General features: G+C 47.8%; 1 protein-coding gene across 4 annotated transcripts in view; it reads right to left on the minus strand.

Moving 5' to 3' along the window:
* Window positions 1-17413, minus strand: part of LOC147240083 (rho GTPase-activating protein 44-like) — a 56769-nt gene that overhangs the window by 26977 nt on the left and 12379 nt on the right. For 2 of the 4 annotated variants that reach the window (XM_086196506.1, XM_086196508.1), the window contains exon 1: window positions 565-650. The exons of 1 other annotated variant lie outside the window; for it this stretch is intronic. In XM_086196506.1, the coding sequence (XP_086052632.1) occupies window positions 565-626 (62 nt within the window). In that variant the 5' untranslated portion in view covers window positions 627-650. Of the gene's footprint in view, window positions 1-564; window positions 651-17413 lie in introns of those variants that run through there. One more of the 4 variants, XM_086196509.1, reaches the window with a different exon arrangement.

Below are 17413 nucleotides of genomic sequence, written 5' to 3' on the forward strand. Positions count from 1 at the left end.
AATGTCAACATCACGACTGGCTTGGCTACCAAGAAGAGTGAGATAAATGTTGCCTGGAGCCTCGGTGGCCTTTAGAGAGAGAACTTGCTGAACCAAATGTCTCATCAGCTTGTGCTCACCCCAGAGCTGACTTCCTGATTCAATCACCCCAGATCCATGGAAACGGTGCTAATTTCTCGCTGCACTACAAAAATCACTGCAGCAACTGAGAAAAGGGTAAAACTTCCAATCCTGTGTTTCAGACCATGGCAGCCTGATTTGGTACCAACAAAACCAAAGCCTAAGTGCAATGATGAAACAGACAAAGGCTGACTTCATCTTAACGCTCAACTCTTGTCAGGCTGAACCTTCAGTGGACACAAAAGAGCAACACTCACAGGTATTCAGTCACACCTGTAAACCAGCAGAGCTGCAAAGAAGGACAAACGGCAGCTCCGGTTCCTTCCTGTTCCTTCCTGTTCCTTCCTGTCCTCACTTATTAACGGGTGATGAAGATCAACTGCCTCACCTGACGTCCCCTCACACCGACCCACCCTCTAACCTAAACATGGCTGTTGGACTTACAGAGCTGAGCTGTTCCTGCGTGAAGAACGAGTCCTGCTGATCTGGAGCTTCCTCGACCACATCCCCCCCCACTCGCCGCCACCGTCGCAGCCACAGCAGGAAAACCACCTGTTTACAGGCAGCAGCCAAACAACCAGCAAGGACGGGAGGGTGGACGGGTGACAGCAGGGCGAGAGACAGAGCAAGAGAGAGAGAGAAAGGGACTGGGAGGGAACAAGAGTGACAGAGGGAGGAGAGAGAGTGAGAAGGGACGGTGACAGAGGAGGGGTGATAGAAGGAGGAGAGAGAAAGAGAGAGAGAGAGAGGGAGGGGAGGAAAGAGGAGTGACAGAGGGGGAGAGAGAGACTTGAGGAGGGGGGAGACAGACTGTAAAGAGAGTGAAAGAAGGAAGAGTGGAGGGGTGACAGAAGTAAGAGTGATGGGAGGGGGAGGAAGACGGGTGACAGAAGAAGAGAATGAGATGGGGGAGGAAAGAAGAGGGGAGAGGAGTATCAGTTGAGGAGTCGGGGGAGGGAGAGCCTGAAGAATGAGACCAGATGATCTGGTCCTTTCACTCTCTCATCACCCACCGACCTCCTCGCCTTCAACAGGTTTAACTGGCAAACACCATCAGGGAGCCCCCGGCCGACTTCACCTCGTCGCACGCAACAGTCACCCCCCCCCCCGCTGGCCAGATTATTATTGATCGGCTGCAGAGGAGCAGATGGCAGCAGGACACGTGAAAGCTCCTCTTTCATTCTTCCAGCAGAGCGACAGCTCTGGGGCAGGGCCATTGTAAACCAGCCATTTTATCACCACAGCAACGCCAGACAGAAAACCCCATCCGAACACCTCCTCCTCTGACAGTTGAGTTGTTCCGCCTTCGGACTACATCCCCTCTCGTACCTTTTCATTTGAAAACACACAACTTCTGCAGCAACAGAATTGTCCCCCAAAACATTATATAGTCACTATTATTATTTTATGAAATAAAACAAATCCACAAACATTTTGAGTTGAGCTGAAAGCAAACTATAACAGTTCCGGTTTGTAACAACCATTAACAAGTGTAAGCTAGTTTGCTGGTTGTTTGTTGCCGGTACTCCCAAACCAGGGGGCTTGTAGTTTGTTCTTAGCCCACATCAAGTGTCAGTGGATTCCTGAGCACACGGCTGGAGCAGCTATTAGCCTCCAGCTTAAGATATGTGGCTGGCTCCTCCTGCATTTTAGAGTCACAAAGAAGTAACGCGGGGGGGGGGGGGCTAAAAAGATATAAAATACAATTTTTGACTGAAGTTTCATTTGAATTTCAGCACAGGACACGGACGTGAATATTAGCGAGTGGCGCGTCTGTTAGCACAGGAGCAGGGGCTCTGTCTCTGTATTGACTTTACCTAATTTATCTCTGCGTGTAAATCCTGGATTTTTCCTCCCAGTGAAGCACAGACAGTTTCTCTGGATTCATTTCCTCTCTGATAACGGCGAGCAAGATTAACTGGCCTCAACTGCAAGAGAGTAATCCTCAGAAAACACTGACTAATGAGCAGGTTAGCAATTAGTCGACACTCCAGGCAGGCCCATGCACTCCGCTTTCTCTCTCTCTCTCTCTCTCTCTCACACACACACACACACACACACACACAGACACACACACACACACACACCCCTTATCGCTTCTCAGGCAATTAAAGACAAACCTAAAGCCAAACCACCTGGAGAATAACACAAATAGGACATGATTGGACCATTGTGTTCTTAGTTACTTGCAGGAGGCAAAATGTGCCAATACTTGGACCCCTCATCCCCCTGAGCACAATGGAGGTATTCTTAACTGTTCAGTGTACCTGCATTGCTTCAGAGTGCATGAATGTCTCTCTGTGCATGAAGCTGCGTCCTGGCACATCGTTTCTTCAAGTGGGAGGAGAGCAATAACTGACGCACAGCACAGGAATGAATATTAAACCTGTAAACAGGTTAGCATTGTTGAATGTCTGGTTAATGGGTTTATGGTTAAATGTCTGGAACAAAGTCTGTGGTTAACACAGGCTGGAGATATTCTCACATTTTGTTCTGTAACATAAAACACATAAGTGAATACCACACTTTTACTGTGTCTTAAAATCAGTGGTTGGTAAAAAGTGGCTCATGCAAACAACAAAGGTCGTAAATTAAATGTCATCGCGGCAGTTTGTTAGCCTCTACTCGCTTCATATTAAACTATTAATGCAAGGCAGCAGCGGTTCTCTTCAGTAACATAATACAGCCTTTTTTACACGTCACCACTGAACTCTGCTCACAGTACTGCTAACATATTAATACTGCAGTACACTTGACAAATTTTGTGATAGAGGGTTTCACTATTAAAAAAAGTGACAAAATCCAATAGATTTGGTGAGCATATGATTTATTTCTGGATCAATAACCCCATTCCTTTGTTGAGCTCGATCTAATAAACTACTCTCTGCTAACGTTTAAGCTACATAACGCTGGCTAAGCTAGTGCTGCAACTGTTAATATGCTCGGTTTGCTCTGGGGTCTGCGGGTGCTAAATAAACCGTACATAGTGGATAAATAAGGCTGTTTACTTCCTGTAGCAGCATTTTTGCTGACAGTTACTAACTTAATCAGAAGTGTGAATGGAGGTATTCTTAACTGTTCAGTGTACCTGCATTGCTTCAGAGCGTCGTTGCTTTGGACAAAAGCGTCTGCTAAATGAAATTGTAGAATTGTAGAAGTGAGAGCACAGAGGAATTAGCGGCTAGCCTATCACAGCTTTCATATTTTAAGGTAACTTGTAATGTTAGCAACCTTCCCAACATATTGGTGTTAGCAGTATTGCTGGCTCAACCCTCATATTATTTACATATTAACATTGTTTGGATCACTATAAGTAGAACAAATGTTCAAAAACTCATTTGTAATGTTAGCTAACTAGCTTAGCCATATTTGCTAAGCTATTGTTCACCCAGAGTGCTGCATCTTTTTTTAAACGATGCAAACCTGCATTTGAGCGCATGTTAGCTACAAGACTAGCCTAACTAACCTCACAAGCTACTACTAGTTCTTTTCTCCTAAACTACCTGATGAGTTAGAAACTCGCTGTACTCAGTTAAATAAACAGTATGCAAAAACTGGAAATAAGTTATATGTAAATATTAATAAACTACAGACGTTTCATGTAAATGGTTACTTGTGTATTTACACATGCAAAAAGTGACATGCAGAAAATGAGTACCATTGCCTCTGGCCTCTCCTGGTGCTGCCTTGTCATCATGTACCTGGACAGTGTGTGTTTTCACTTGTCTAACTTAGAGGCTTTAAAACACAAGCCCTTTTCCTTGTGTTTACAGGAATGTACCATGTTTCTTTCCTACAAGAACATGTACTCGACGTCATGTTCGGCCCTGCCTCAGTGAGGTCAGCTGGCGATGCGCTGACGCTCCTCTCTGGGGATTCAGTCCTCGTAACGCAGCATGATGGAGGTCACAGCTGAGTAAGGGAGAGTCTGACACACGGCTCGTGCTTTGAAAGAGCTGCTTATAAGAACTCCAAACACTGTTTTACTACAGCAGGAGCTTAGTTTATCCTCCATCTCCACTTAAAACTGCCACTTCTCTCCTTTCTGCTTCCTTCTGTTCATTTTTTTGAGACAACAAAGGTCTCAGCATCCAAATCAAAACCTCAGGAACAGCCATGACTCCCCACCAGCATCCCACTTGGGATTCCCACTGGCTACCAGACAAGAGGGAGAGGAGCGCTGGCGACGATGAAGAAGAAAGAAGCGCAACAATAGACGAGGAAAAGAAGTTTTGTAGTGATGAAACTTGTTTTGGTGAGAGACAGAGGCTGAGAGTACAGATTGTTCTTTTGTGTAACAACTCAAATCTTCTTGTTTGTTCGTCATGCACTTCAGGATGAAGATTCCTCGGATTTATTTGTTTGCACAAGGGTTAAATACGGCACTATTAGAAGAGTGACATTCATTGTGCGGGAGAGGAAGGAAGCTGAAGACTTCCCCTCTTCATCCTTCAACTTTTAAACCTAAAATGGAAAAATCCAAAAAGTTGAAAGCAAAAGTTGAAGTGATCCATGAGAATAACAGACATTAATATTTACACAACCAGCTGGAATAAGTTATTCATTTCCACAGGAGAAAGGACTAAGAGCATGGAGCAGGGACGAGTCCTGAAACCCTGATATAAACCATCATTGTTCAACGTCCGGTCCTCTCGCCTCCAGATCAAACTAGGATGTAAATTCCACATGAAATGCTGCGTCGAAACTACTTGGTTTGATACCAAATCTGTGTTGATGTGATGGCAAACACACCTCATCCCTGACACGCTCACTTCCTGTTGGACTACAAAATTACCTCATCCCTGTTCTGCTAAATAGTGGAATGCTTCTTTTCCATGAAGGGCATCAGTATAGTGAAATCTTATCCAGCAGAAAATGTATAAATATTGAATTAGCATTAAATAGCTCCACTGGGGAATTGGTGTGGTTTCCAGTAGCAGCTGCTTGCAGAGAAAAAAGTTCTGATAATGCCTCTGCACACGACTCTGCCCCGGCTCCACACAGCACTCAGATAAATTTAGCACCTGGCTGGTGACATCAGCTGCTTTCACACAAATGTTCTGAAACCAAGAACACGTGGAGACTGGACCAGAGGAGCATGAGGGACAGTCCAGGTCAGATGGACTGAACAGCAGACTGATGTCATTGCAGCAGGACATTGTCTGGAGAAATCATGACAAGTGAGTAGACGCAAATTGCTGACATTTCTATTCTAGTGTGAAGGTACACACATTCAGGGTCAAAGGTATCAGCGCCAACTCGCAGGTATCAGCGCCAACTCGCAGGTATCGGCGCCACCTCGCAGGTATCGCCGCCACCTCGCAGGTATCGCCGCTAACTCGCAGGTATCGCCGCTAACTCGCAGGTATCGCCGCTAACTCGCAGGTATCCGACAATAAGCCAATTCAGGAATCAGAATGAGTATCAGGAAGGAGAAATGTGTTGCAGCCTCTCTACAACTAATGCTAAACTGTAGACGTGCTGTCACGGTGTTGAGAGGAAGGTGGGGGCTCGTCAGTAAACCCAGGACTCAGAGCCCGACATCCACACGTGTTGATATCATCATAGATCAGTATAACCTCATTCCATGGCCTCTATTCTCCCGTCTGCCAGCTCCAGCAGCGACCACGTGGGAGGCGACAGACCTGAGACATTTTTGCCTGTGTTACTACAATAATTACACGTGTGCAGACAGACAGCGTGACTGGGGAGGAGCAGCTGAGCTAGCAAGTGATGGAAAGTCAATGATGATGACTGATGTGACGCACTTGGACAGGCTGAGATTTGAAGAGGTCCTAAATTGAATATTCAAGTCTGATGAGGGAAAAATGGTTCAAGGACAAAATGGACCCGCAGGAGACACATTCCAGATGAAGTCAAATTACCCACAATGCTTGTCTCTGAGTGGGAGGGGGGGGGGACAGTGATGAAGGGAATGGATGGATCGAACATGGAGGTGGAGAGTGTGTGTGGCGATGAATGAAGCGCCACAGTAAAGTGGAGTCATCCTTCTACCAGGAGCCTGAAGCAGCGCTGGTGGCCGAGCCTCCATTTGTCAACCAGCTGAGATGAGATCAGTATCTGTGACCGCTCTCTCTCACACACACACACACACACACACACACACACACACACACACACACACACACACACACACACACACACACACACACACACACACACTCGTCTGTTGGTTCCAAGGTCATCCGCTCCTCTTCTGCTACAGCAGGTGCAGGCAGAATAAGAAATCAACCTTTCAGGCTGGACTCTGGACACCTGAAGTCAAGTGGTGGTGGGTGTGAACGCTGGCACGCGTGTAGCACCTCCACATGAGAACTGATTCCATTTAACTGTAGAAGATTAAGAAGAACTAAGATTTTAAGCGAAACCGTTGGTATGACACAAAAAAAGGAGACATGTTCTCATCAACTGTTTGGAGTGAATAAACAAAATATTGCCAAATCTATATTTTATTTCTTTTTTTTTTTCCCCTGTTGGCGACCTCTTCAGGGTGACCCCGCCTCTCGCCGATGGCAGCTGGGATAGGCTCCAGCACCAGTGACCCTGAGACAGGATTAGTGGTTGATGATGGATGTATGGATGGATGTATGGATGGATGTATGGATGGATGGGTGGATGGATGTGTGGATGGGTGGGTAGATGGGTGGGTAGATGGGTGGGTGGATGGATGTCTGGATGGATGGGTGGGTGGATGGATGGATGGATGGGTGGATGGGTGGGTGGATGGATGGATGGATGGGTGGGTGGGTGGATGGATGGATGGATGGATGGATGGGTGGGTGGGTGGATGGGTGGATGGATGGATGGGTGGATGGATGTGTCGATGGGTGGGTAGATGGGTGGGTGGATGGATGGATGGATGGGTGGATGGATGTCTGGATGGGTGGGTAGATGGATGGTGGATGGATGTCTGGATGGATGGGTGTGTGGATGGATGGATGGATGGGTGGATGGGTGGGTGGATGGATGGATGGATGTGTGGATGGATGTGTCGATGGGTGGGTAGATGGGTGGGTGGATGGATGGATGGGTGGATGGATGTCTGGATGGGTGGGTAGATGGATGGGTGGATGGGTGGATGGATGTCTGGATGGAAGGGTGGGTGGATGGATGGATGGATGGATGGGTGGGTGGGTGGATGGGTGGATGGATGGATGGGTGGATGGATGTGTCGATGGGTGGGTAGATGGGTGGGTGGATGGATGGATGGATGGGTGGATGGATGTCTGGATGGGTGGGTAGATGGATGGTGGATGGATGTCTGGATGGATGGGTGTGTGGATGGATGGATGGATGGGTGGATGGGTGGGTGGATGGATGGATGGATGTGTGGATGGATGTGTCGATGGGTGGGTAGATGGGTGGGTGGATGGATGGATGGGTGGATGGATGTCTGGATGGGTGGGTAGATGGATGGGTGGATGGATGTCTGGATGGAAGGGTGGGTGGATGGATGGATGGATGGATGGGTGGATGGGTGGGTGGATGGATGGATGGATGGGTGGGTGGGTGGATGGATGGATGGGTGGATGGATGGATGGATGGGTGGGTGGATGGATGGATGGATGGGTGGGTGGGTGGATGGGTGGATGGATGGATGGATGGGTGGGTGGATGGATGGATGGATGGATGGGTGGGTGGGTGGGTGGATGGATGGATGGGTGGATGGGTGGATGGGTGGATGGATGGGTGGGTGGGTGGATGGATGGATGGATGGGTGGGTGGATGGATGTCTGGATGGATGGGTGGGTGGATGTATGGATGGATGGGTGGGTGGATGGAAGTTCTGTTTCTTTACCACGGAGCCCCATAGAGGCCTGGAGAGATTGAAAAATACTTTTGGGCAGATTTTTTCTCTCCTCTCTGTCAGGCCACTCCAGGGCTCCGTACTCTACAAATAAACTCAGTGGCTTTAAGTTCTGCATCTGTTTGAAGTTTTTATCAGTCAGAATAAGAGGATTTTGGTGAACTGATCTGGTTTGGAACACAGGAACACACATGCTGACATATGGGAGGTTTGAGGGGGTCTCAGCCTCGACGGAGGTTTCTGGTTTCAGCATCACACCTAATTTTCTGGCTCAGCTTTAAACTCTGTAACCCCCAAAGGAATATTCCATCTCCTCCAGTTTGGTGGCCCGTTTCAACACATGACAATGAACAGCCTGATGCTTTTGGCAAGAGACCACCTTGACTCTTGTGTCAATGCAGCATTGCATATTAAACAGCCACAACATAGCAGCAGATAACAAAACACAGCCGGGAGCTAAAGCTGCTCCAGAAAGAGCAACCTATCAAAATGCCACGCACAGCCACACGTTTGGAGTGTCCAGGTCCGCTTCTACAGAGAGTTTGCTGTTTTTCTCAAGGAGCACTGAATCCCCGGCTCCTCTCACTTCAATAGAACGGCCGACTCATTCCTCATTCACCCGCAGTAGCTCCGCCTCGCCGCCTCTCTGTTGACCAGGCAACAAAACACCGTGAGGTCTTGGAAGATACAATCAACCACAGAGGTTTTGCACTTTTTATTAGTCGGGAACTTTTCTAATGTGCATGTAAGCTTAGTTGCTATGTACGCCTCACTTTGGCTTCCTGATGTTGACGTGCACCCACATCCTCTCTGTCTACGAGCGGAGCCGTAGCAGGTCATATGAGGTCACGCAGCCTTCGGTGCTCACGATGAAGATAAAACTACGTCAAACAAACAATAAAAGTAAAAACCAGAAACTAGCAATCACTCAAAGAGCCGCCCTGCACCAAGGAGAATGCTGGCCCCCCTGGGAGGGCCTGTGTTCAGCAGAGGGAGGTGAACACTCATCATATTTTTTTTTTTACATGAAAATTATCAAAATCACGACGTCCAAATGTCACTTCCTGCCTCCACTGGGTGGCGCTAGAGAACACACACTTCCTGTACGTGATGTAGCTGTTCATCTGGTGAAGACAACACAGGGTCATGTGAAGTTTGTTCCATCAGACTTACTTCCTGTAACCACAGGTGGTGCTATCACCTCAACTCAGCTAATAGACGTCCTCAAGACACATCAAAGATCTGACCATGTCAATTAATGGTACGTCCTCCACCCAGGCTCCGCCTCTCCCCCACGTTTGGTGATATCAACTTCACACTTCCTGCGTTACGCTGCTCACCAAGCGAAGACACAACCTCCAACGCGAAGGTACCAAAAGAAAAGCAGCCATGCTTGTTGAGATGTTTTTGCCATACAAACATTACAAATAAGCAGTCTCATTGTCCACATTCCCCAGAAAAGAACGCCATGAGGTCACAGGCCCTCATCAACAACAGTAAAACACTCAAGACTGTGACAGTGCTGACCTCGCGACCACCGCTGCCGTCATCATTTTTTACTCTGCTGGCTTTATGCAGCTGGTCTGAACAACACGATGGTGATTCTCGGCCCCTGAGACCCTGAGGCATGTCGAGATGTTCGTGCTGAGGACAACGACCTCTGATTCACAGGGTTTGACCTTCACTTCCTCCCCTGAAGACAACATGTGCTCCTACATCTCATTTATGAGAGTATGAAGAACTTTTCACACTCAATAAAAGTGATTTTCATTTTCATCACTCTGAGGAAACATGTTGAAGTGCTTTTACACAGAAAAATTACACGGAATTATTTCTATCTAAGAGCGCGATCACTGGAATTGTCACCTTGAATGAACCTGATATCTCAGGAACAATTTCAGGACATTTCTTCAAATGCAGTGCAAACATCCGCTGGGACTCAAGGATGAACTGAAACTATTTGGCGGTCAAAGGTCACGGTGACAGGAACCGGTGCTGGACTGATGCGGTACTTCTAGTTCATGCATTCCACACTTACAGGAGTTCTTGAGTTTGTATCAACATGCAAATATAACCTTTTAATCGGATTATAAATTACATCCGGTTTAATTCTCTGCGTTTTGACAGATTGAAGGTTGTGTACTGGCTTCAACGTGGGCTGGATTAAATTTAATTTGTCCCTCGTCCTCCACAGTGACGATAACTTCCTTCACTGACGGGCCTGCGTAGCTCGGACCCTCCTGGGCAAGTTGGCAGCTAAACGCATGTTAATAAATCTGCAGGTGCTTTCCCAAAGAACATCTGGTGAAGCTTCATCATGTTTGTCCCGCCTCCCCCTTCCCTCCCACCTCTCTCTCCTCAACAGGAGTTGGGTCACGGCCAGCGACGGGATGTACAAGGGTCTCACACATTTTGGCGAGCAGGTGTGCGCTCCCTCCCTCCCTCCTCTGCTCCCTACAACATGGACATTTCTGCTACTTCTGTCTGAGCCTCTCGTCACTCGCTTCCCAAACAGAGCGGCGAGGAAACACGCAGCGTTCTGGCAGCTGGACAACTCATTGGACTCGGGATGCGGCAGCTTCTCTCCTGCCAAGTTCTCATCATACCTAACAATTACAGAGGATGACTAATAACTGTGAGAAGAGGACAGGGAAGGAGAAGGACAAGACAAACACCCTCCAAAGATAGAAAACACAGCAAGGGTGACAAATTCCTTGCAAACAAAAACGCCTTTGTGTCTGGCATTGCATAAGCCCCGAAATAACTCTCACAGGTGACAGGCGCCATACGGTGAGGGCCGGTAGTTGTGACAACGTCGTCAAAGTGACGGAAGGCTGATCATCCCACGGAAGCGCGATGATCTGTCCGATCTGTTCCCTCGGGTCTTTCCGTCACTGTGGCTTCAAAAGAGCAAGGTTAGCCGTTGTCATGGATACAATCATAGCGCATGGACGGAGCCTAACAAGACTTTTTGTTTCACTGCATAGCAACATTGGCCTGACAGGCTGCTGACGGTCCGGCCAAATACAGCAGTGAGTTACGGGCTACAGGTGATCCAGGGCTGCTTTCCAGAGGGGTCGGTTTAGTGGTCTTGGTTACATCAAATGAGACCCAACTTACTCCCCTACCTCAGTGGGTGCACTAAAATAGATTCATGTCTTACTTTGCAGTGTTTCAGGCTTTTATCCTATTGGAAACATATGTATTACGAGCTAAGAAAATATTGTTTTGCTTGTTTTTTATGTGTGGACCAGCAGGACCAGCACTGACGCTGGCTGAGGGATGCAGACGCTCCAGCGGTGCAGCAGACACTTAAACTTGATTTACTAGCTGTTTTATTTCATTGGCCAGCTAACATAATGTCAGTTTTGCTATTCCCACCAACCTTCCCAAGACAAAACTTCAAAATGTACAACAAAATATGTGGAAGGAATCCCATCTACATCTGTACTGAACTGTCTCCACTATGACACGTTTTCAGTCCAAGCTGGATCGGTTTTGGACATGGTTGTTAACTTCCTGTGGCAGCCATATTGTATGATTTTTACACCCCTTAATATTGCATTTTATAGTTAAACTGCTGAATGGGGGAGGGGTTGTTGAGCAGACACCCAGCCAGTTGCAGTCTAGTTTTCTTTCGCTGATGGTCTCTGGACATAATTTAACCGTACGCCTACGACCAAACTGGGACGAGCCAAAACAGACCTGAGGGGTCTTCACACTCACAAACATACAAACACTAACGGTCAGTCCGACACCCGCCTCCTCCCATCTGATCTGTATGATCCATCCATCCATCCCTCTATCCACCCATCATCCCGCCATCTTCTCCCTCTTCTCCTGTTGAGGGTGGTGGGGGTGGAGCCTATCCCAGCAGCCTTCCCCCTGGACAGGTCACCAGTCCATGGCAGGGCCAACACATAGAGACAGACAACCATTGGCTCTCCCAGCCACGCCTACGGTCACTTTAGAGTCTGGATTAACCTGGTCCCTCTTGATGTCTTTGGACTGTGGAGGAAGCTGGAGTACCAGAGAGAACCCAGCAGGAACAGGGAGAACATGGAGACTCACACAGAAAGACCCCGTGCTGCAGCCGGGGCTCCACCCACAACCTTCTTGCTGGGGGCCACAGGGAGGACCACTGCTCCACCCACAACCTTCTTGCTGGGGGGCCACAGGGAGGACCACTGCTCCACCCACAACCTTCTTGCTGGGGGCCACAGGGAGGACCACTGCTCCACCCACAACCTTCTTGCTGGGGGCCACAGTGAGGACCACTGCTCCACCCACAACCTTCTTGCTGGGGGCCACAGGGAGGACCACTGCTCCACTGTGCCACCTCTGTATGATCGATGAATATGAAATATGTTTAGCACACAGCCGCAGATGTTTCCTCATCTGGCTAATGGCTGCCTCGTGAGATGTTCTGCTCCCTCGCAGCAGAACCTCAGCCAGCATCTTTGCTAACCAGCTTCTGTGTTATAGCAACATACTTATAGTATACACACACACACGCAGTTACACCCACACACACAATCACTATCACACACACACACACACACACACACACACACACACACACAAACACACACACTCCTGCTGGCATCCAGTTCTAGGTCAGTTTACGAGGCTCTGTTGTGGACTGAGCGGTCCAGTTTGTACGATACCAGTCAGACATTTCGATGCCTGGTCAGACAAGCATCTCCACTGACTCCTCATGTAATCTTGCCAGTAAATCAATCAAGTCCTGCTGCCGTGGAAACCAGCGATGTGTAAGTTCAAATGCAGCCTGTGAGGTCCACCCGGGGACAGAGTTCTGCACCACTAACATTTTAGGAGTTGGACTAACGTCTCCAGGCTCAGACTGATGTGGTTTAGTAGGCGTGAAGTCCTCTTTAGTGTTTTGAAAGGGGGTAACTAGGACAAAGAGGAGGAGCTACACCTCCAATCATCACCTTGTCATCAGGACTTGTCCTAGTTTACTTAAGTGACATTTTTGTTGACATTTTTGTTGTTTTGGGGGGAGATTTTATCTCATTATGCCACTATTGTGTAGCTAAACGTTCCCAGTTATCCAGTGGCATGTTTTTGTCGTCCAACAGGAAGTAGTCATCTCCATGGGTCCTCCATCAAAAGCCAAAGGGATTCTTCCGTGTGATTTTGGATTATTTCAGGAAATCAGCTCAGTGGGGAAGTTCTTGAGTAATTCCTCAGGACCTCCCTCTATTTCTGTTCAACCACGCTAATGCATTTCCTGGTTTTGGGGCTCCTTCCTGTGCTGCTCCATGAGCTGGTGACAAAGCTTTGAGCAGCTGAAGGGTGTTGGAGGAAGAGTTGGAGGAGGCAACAGGTGTGCCGAACACCGCCGCAACGCAACATTTAGCTTCTTCAGCTTGTTTTGCTGCCTCCCAGTGGCCAGTTTATCGAAGGAAGCAGCAGCACAGTGGGATCGTGTCAGTGGCTTTGAGGTGTTGTAGCAGTCATGAGATGACAGCGGTTCTGTTAGCGTACATCAGGAATGTGACAGCTGCCAGCGACACACTGAGACGACAGCCAGGCCACATTGCTGCTGGGGAATGTGGTTTTAAATCTGGTGCTGACGGAGAAGACAAAGACGTGACATACCTAGATACCCAAGTACATGACAGATTTATGAATGCAAGTGTGTGTGTGTGTGTGTTTGTTTGTCTTCTTTTCTCTTAAATAAACAGCAGGTGGAACTTCACATCTCTGGTTGGATGCAGTTGTATTTATTTCTTTTTGATCTCGACTGTATCCATACTAGCATATCCACGCTATACACCAACAACTAGCTTAGCCTTTCAATCCTCCTCGCCTCCTGGGGATGTTTCTCTTCATTAAATCGCTGATATCAGTTGCCATCACTGGCTGACAAAAATGATCCGAGAAACATCAGGATACCTGCTGTCAGCATATGATTGATGCCAGTTAGACAGAATTTAGAAAAACAGCTGATATTTGAAACGAATTTCCCGGTCGCCATTTTGAAACGTTGGTTGTTCAACTTAGATTTGATCTCAAAAGTGTTTGTTTATTAACGATCATCCAGCTGGATTAAGGAGACCCGGTTTACACCAGACGACCTGGAGAGTTAGTAAACTGACACCTTGGGCAGTTTAGCCGCTGTTAGCTTCAAGCTAAATATACGTGGCTGCAACTTGGAGCCACTAAGAAGTGATGAAGGAGGTTAAAAACATCTGTATGAGTTTAAGACTCCTATAAAATGCATTTTTGGTATTCTTTAGGAATTGTGATATGTCTTTGCGAAGTTGAACTAAGTTTTTTTGGGTTGGGTTGGTAGGTAGACTGGACTGAACATTTCTGCTTTTATTGTTAACCAGTTAACAAAATAAGTCAATCATTTCTCAGTGTTTCTACCCTCTTACATAATTTTGCAACTTTTTCACTAATCCCTTATGTCTGGACCAGCTGCAGAGCGCGTTTGCTTGTTCCTCTGAAAAACAGAGTGAAAAAATTAGATTAAATAATAAGAGCATAATTTTAGAACAGCATCTTCCTCTCTTGGATCTTGGAGTTAACCACATCCACATCCTGCTGAATGTGGTTATATTTTAGGTCCAGATTTTTTGGCTCTCTACATTATGAACATTTCTGATGAGCGGCGTCTAGACGAGGCTAATTTCTGACAATTTACTGTCCCAGATTCACTCACGTCAGCGGCGGTGAGGCTTATAGGAGCGAAGAGATTAGTGATCCTTATCGTCAGCTCATAACCCTGAGCGGAAGATTTCACCGGTTCAGTCCTTGAGGATCTTCACCTGGACTCACCTTCCTAGGAGGAGGCGTGTTTAAACATTTTGTAGTCCCAGCGTGCAGCGGGATGCAACTGTGTGTCTGTGTTTTGTGTTTCATCCCTCACACATACAAGCGCAGCATGACTCCTCTTCCTCTGGCTGGATTGTACTCACACTCTCTCTTTGCTGCTCATTTGGAGGAGCCCCACGATGGCTGGTTAAATAAAGCAAGAGACTCTTCTCTTCTTCTGAAGCGACACCTTGCCTCGGGCTCCTCTCAGCTCCTCTGGGAGTCCTCCGACCTGTTACTGGGAGCTCCGCAGCCCTGATAAACGAAACCATTCAAACCAGCCAGATATTTATGGCGCGCCCCGTGAGGCCTCGCTTCCTCGCTGCGACCCACATTTCACATTCTGTCGTGCTGAAATATTCATCGCTGTTATCGCTGCTGATCAGGACAGAAGCATCAAACAAGCACATGTGTTGTTTGAGGCTTCAGTGAGCCAGGATTGTGTATAAATGCAGCAGGATCTCAGCAGATAGTGAACATCATGCTCCCCCCTTCACATTACTGCGTATCCAACATGTTTTACTCCGCTGCACATCTAATCGTGAGCTGGAAACGATCACTGATGCAGAACGACAAGGCAATGAGAGGATGGAGGGGAGAAGAAGGCCGAAAGGGAAGAAAACTCAACCAAATATAATCCTTCAGTCGCTGGGCGTGTTGTCTTTTCAAAATGTCAGCTGTGATTTCATCAGGCATCATGAGGCTCTGGGACTGGGCACCAGATGCCTCCAGAGGACGACCCTCAGGCAGCATCTGTACCAACACACACTCTGGCTTTGTGCAGCACTCCAACAACACAAGACCAAGGTGAGGCTACACAGGAACTATTCTGCAACTCAGCACAAATGCAATGCTGACAGGAAGAAAAAGGTTCCACATTAGAGTCCTGGGAGGAAGACTTAGAACACATCAGACAGGGAGGAACACCTGCCAGCGAGCATATGCTGCTGCACTCCGCCAAACGCCATCCTGAGAGCTTCGCCGCAGGAGAGCTTGTTATTACTAACAGGTCTCCCTCTAATGATCAAGGCCGCGTCCATCTGGGGTCTGACTGGACTGTGTGCCGGCAGTATAAGAACTGTTCACGTCACAGCAGCCAATCAGAAACTCCAAACTCCTGTGGATACGTCGCAACTGTGATCGCTCGCTACGATTACAAGGCAGCACTCGTGATCACAGTGGCAGCTCGAATCAGAGTTTGGGTGCATCCAGACTGATTGCAGACAGTTTCAACAAGCCCAAATTACAGGACATCTGATTTCTACAAATCTGATCCAAGCCACATTTGGACGTGATTCCATATCTGACTAAAATCCGATTCTTAATCTCAATCAAACAGGATTCCAAAGGTTCTTCTGTGTTATTTGAAAGCTGTTTCTCCACAGAAATGTGGGCCGCCTCAAGTTTGGGTCTTGTAGATCGGTTGCTGATGTCATGATACAAAAAGATCAGTGAGGACAGAAAAATATTTGTGTTCAGCCTGCAGTGTGGACAAGGTTTGCAAGGCTAATCTTTGTCCGGCCTAAACTATGAATACAATTAGCCATTTTAAAGGGAAACTCCTGTATTTTTCAGCCTTTTTTTCTCCTCATGGTTGCACAGTGCACGGCAGAACAGAGACCTGACTGCTACTCTAGTCATGTTGTTTCACACAAGTAGATAAGGGCACTGATGGTGTCCACAACACCTCAGAGGAGAAAGTCCCTGTGCATCCCCCGAGTCAAACAAGTCACCCTGAATTTGGGACGCACCTGTAGAGGATGCACCTGCCAGAAAAACTGACAAGCAGAAAACATGAATACAAAAACACACATATAAACGAATTCTCACGCCCAGAGACCCATCCATCCATCCATCCATCCATCCATCCATCCATCCATTGTCTTCCGCTTATTCCTTACTAGTAAGGGTTGCGGGGGGGGGGGGGGGGCTGGAGCCTATCCCAGCATCTACAGGCGAGAGGCGGGGTTCACCCTGGACAGGTCGCCAGTCCATCGCAGGGCCAACACACAGAGACGAACAACCATTCACACTCACAGTCACACCTACGGTCAATTTAGAGTCTGGATTAACCTGGTCCCTCTTGATGTCTTTGGACTGTGGAGGAAGCTGGAGTACCAGAGAGAACCCAGCAGGAACAGGGAGAACATGGAGACTCACACAGAAAGACCCCGTGCTGCAGCCGGGGCTCCACCCACAACCTTCTTGCTGGGGGCCACAGGGAGGACCACTGCTCCACCCACAACCTTCTTGCTGGGGGCCACAGGGAGGACCACTGCTCCACCGTGTAGCCTTGCCCAGAGACCTTCCAGCATAAAAGGTAGTGTCAAATTCTTCCTCCACAGTGAACCTCCTCTGTGGGGTCAAATTCTGTCAGCAAAACCACAACACTCAGCTACGTGACGCTTCAAATCCAAACCTGTCCTGACAGAGATCGAAGCAAAGTAAAATCTGGTCAACTGGACGTAAGTTTATCTTGAAGACGTTTCACCTCTCATCCGAGAGGCTTCTTCAGTTCTAGTGAAGAGTGTGGAAACTCCAGCTTATAAACCTATGTGAAACTCCCTAACGACCACCCCTGAAACTCCCTGACACCTCACAACGACTGTCGTTTGGGGA

The sequence above is a fragment of the Aulostomus chinensis genome, chromosome 23 (assembly GCF_037954235.1).
Source record: "Aulostomus chinensis isolate RoL2024-O1b breed Wild chromosome 23, RoL_Achi_v1.0, whole genome shotgun sequence".
NCBI lineage: Eukaryota > Metazoa > Chordata > Actinopteri > Syngnathiformes > Aulostomidae > Aulostomus > Aulostomus chinensis.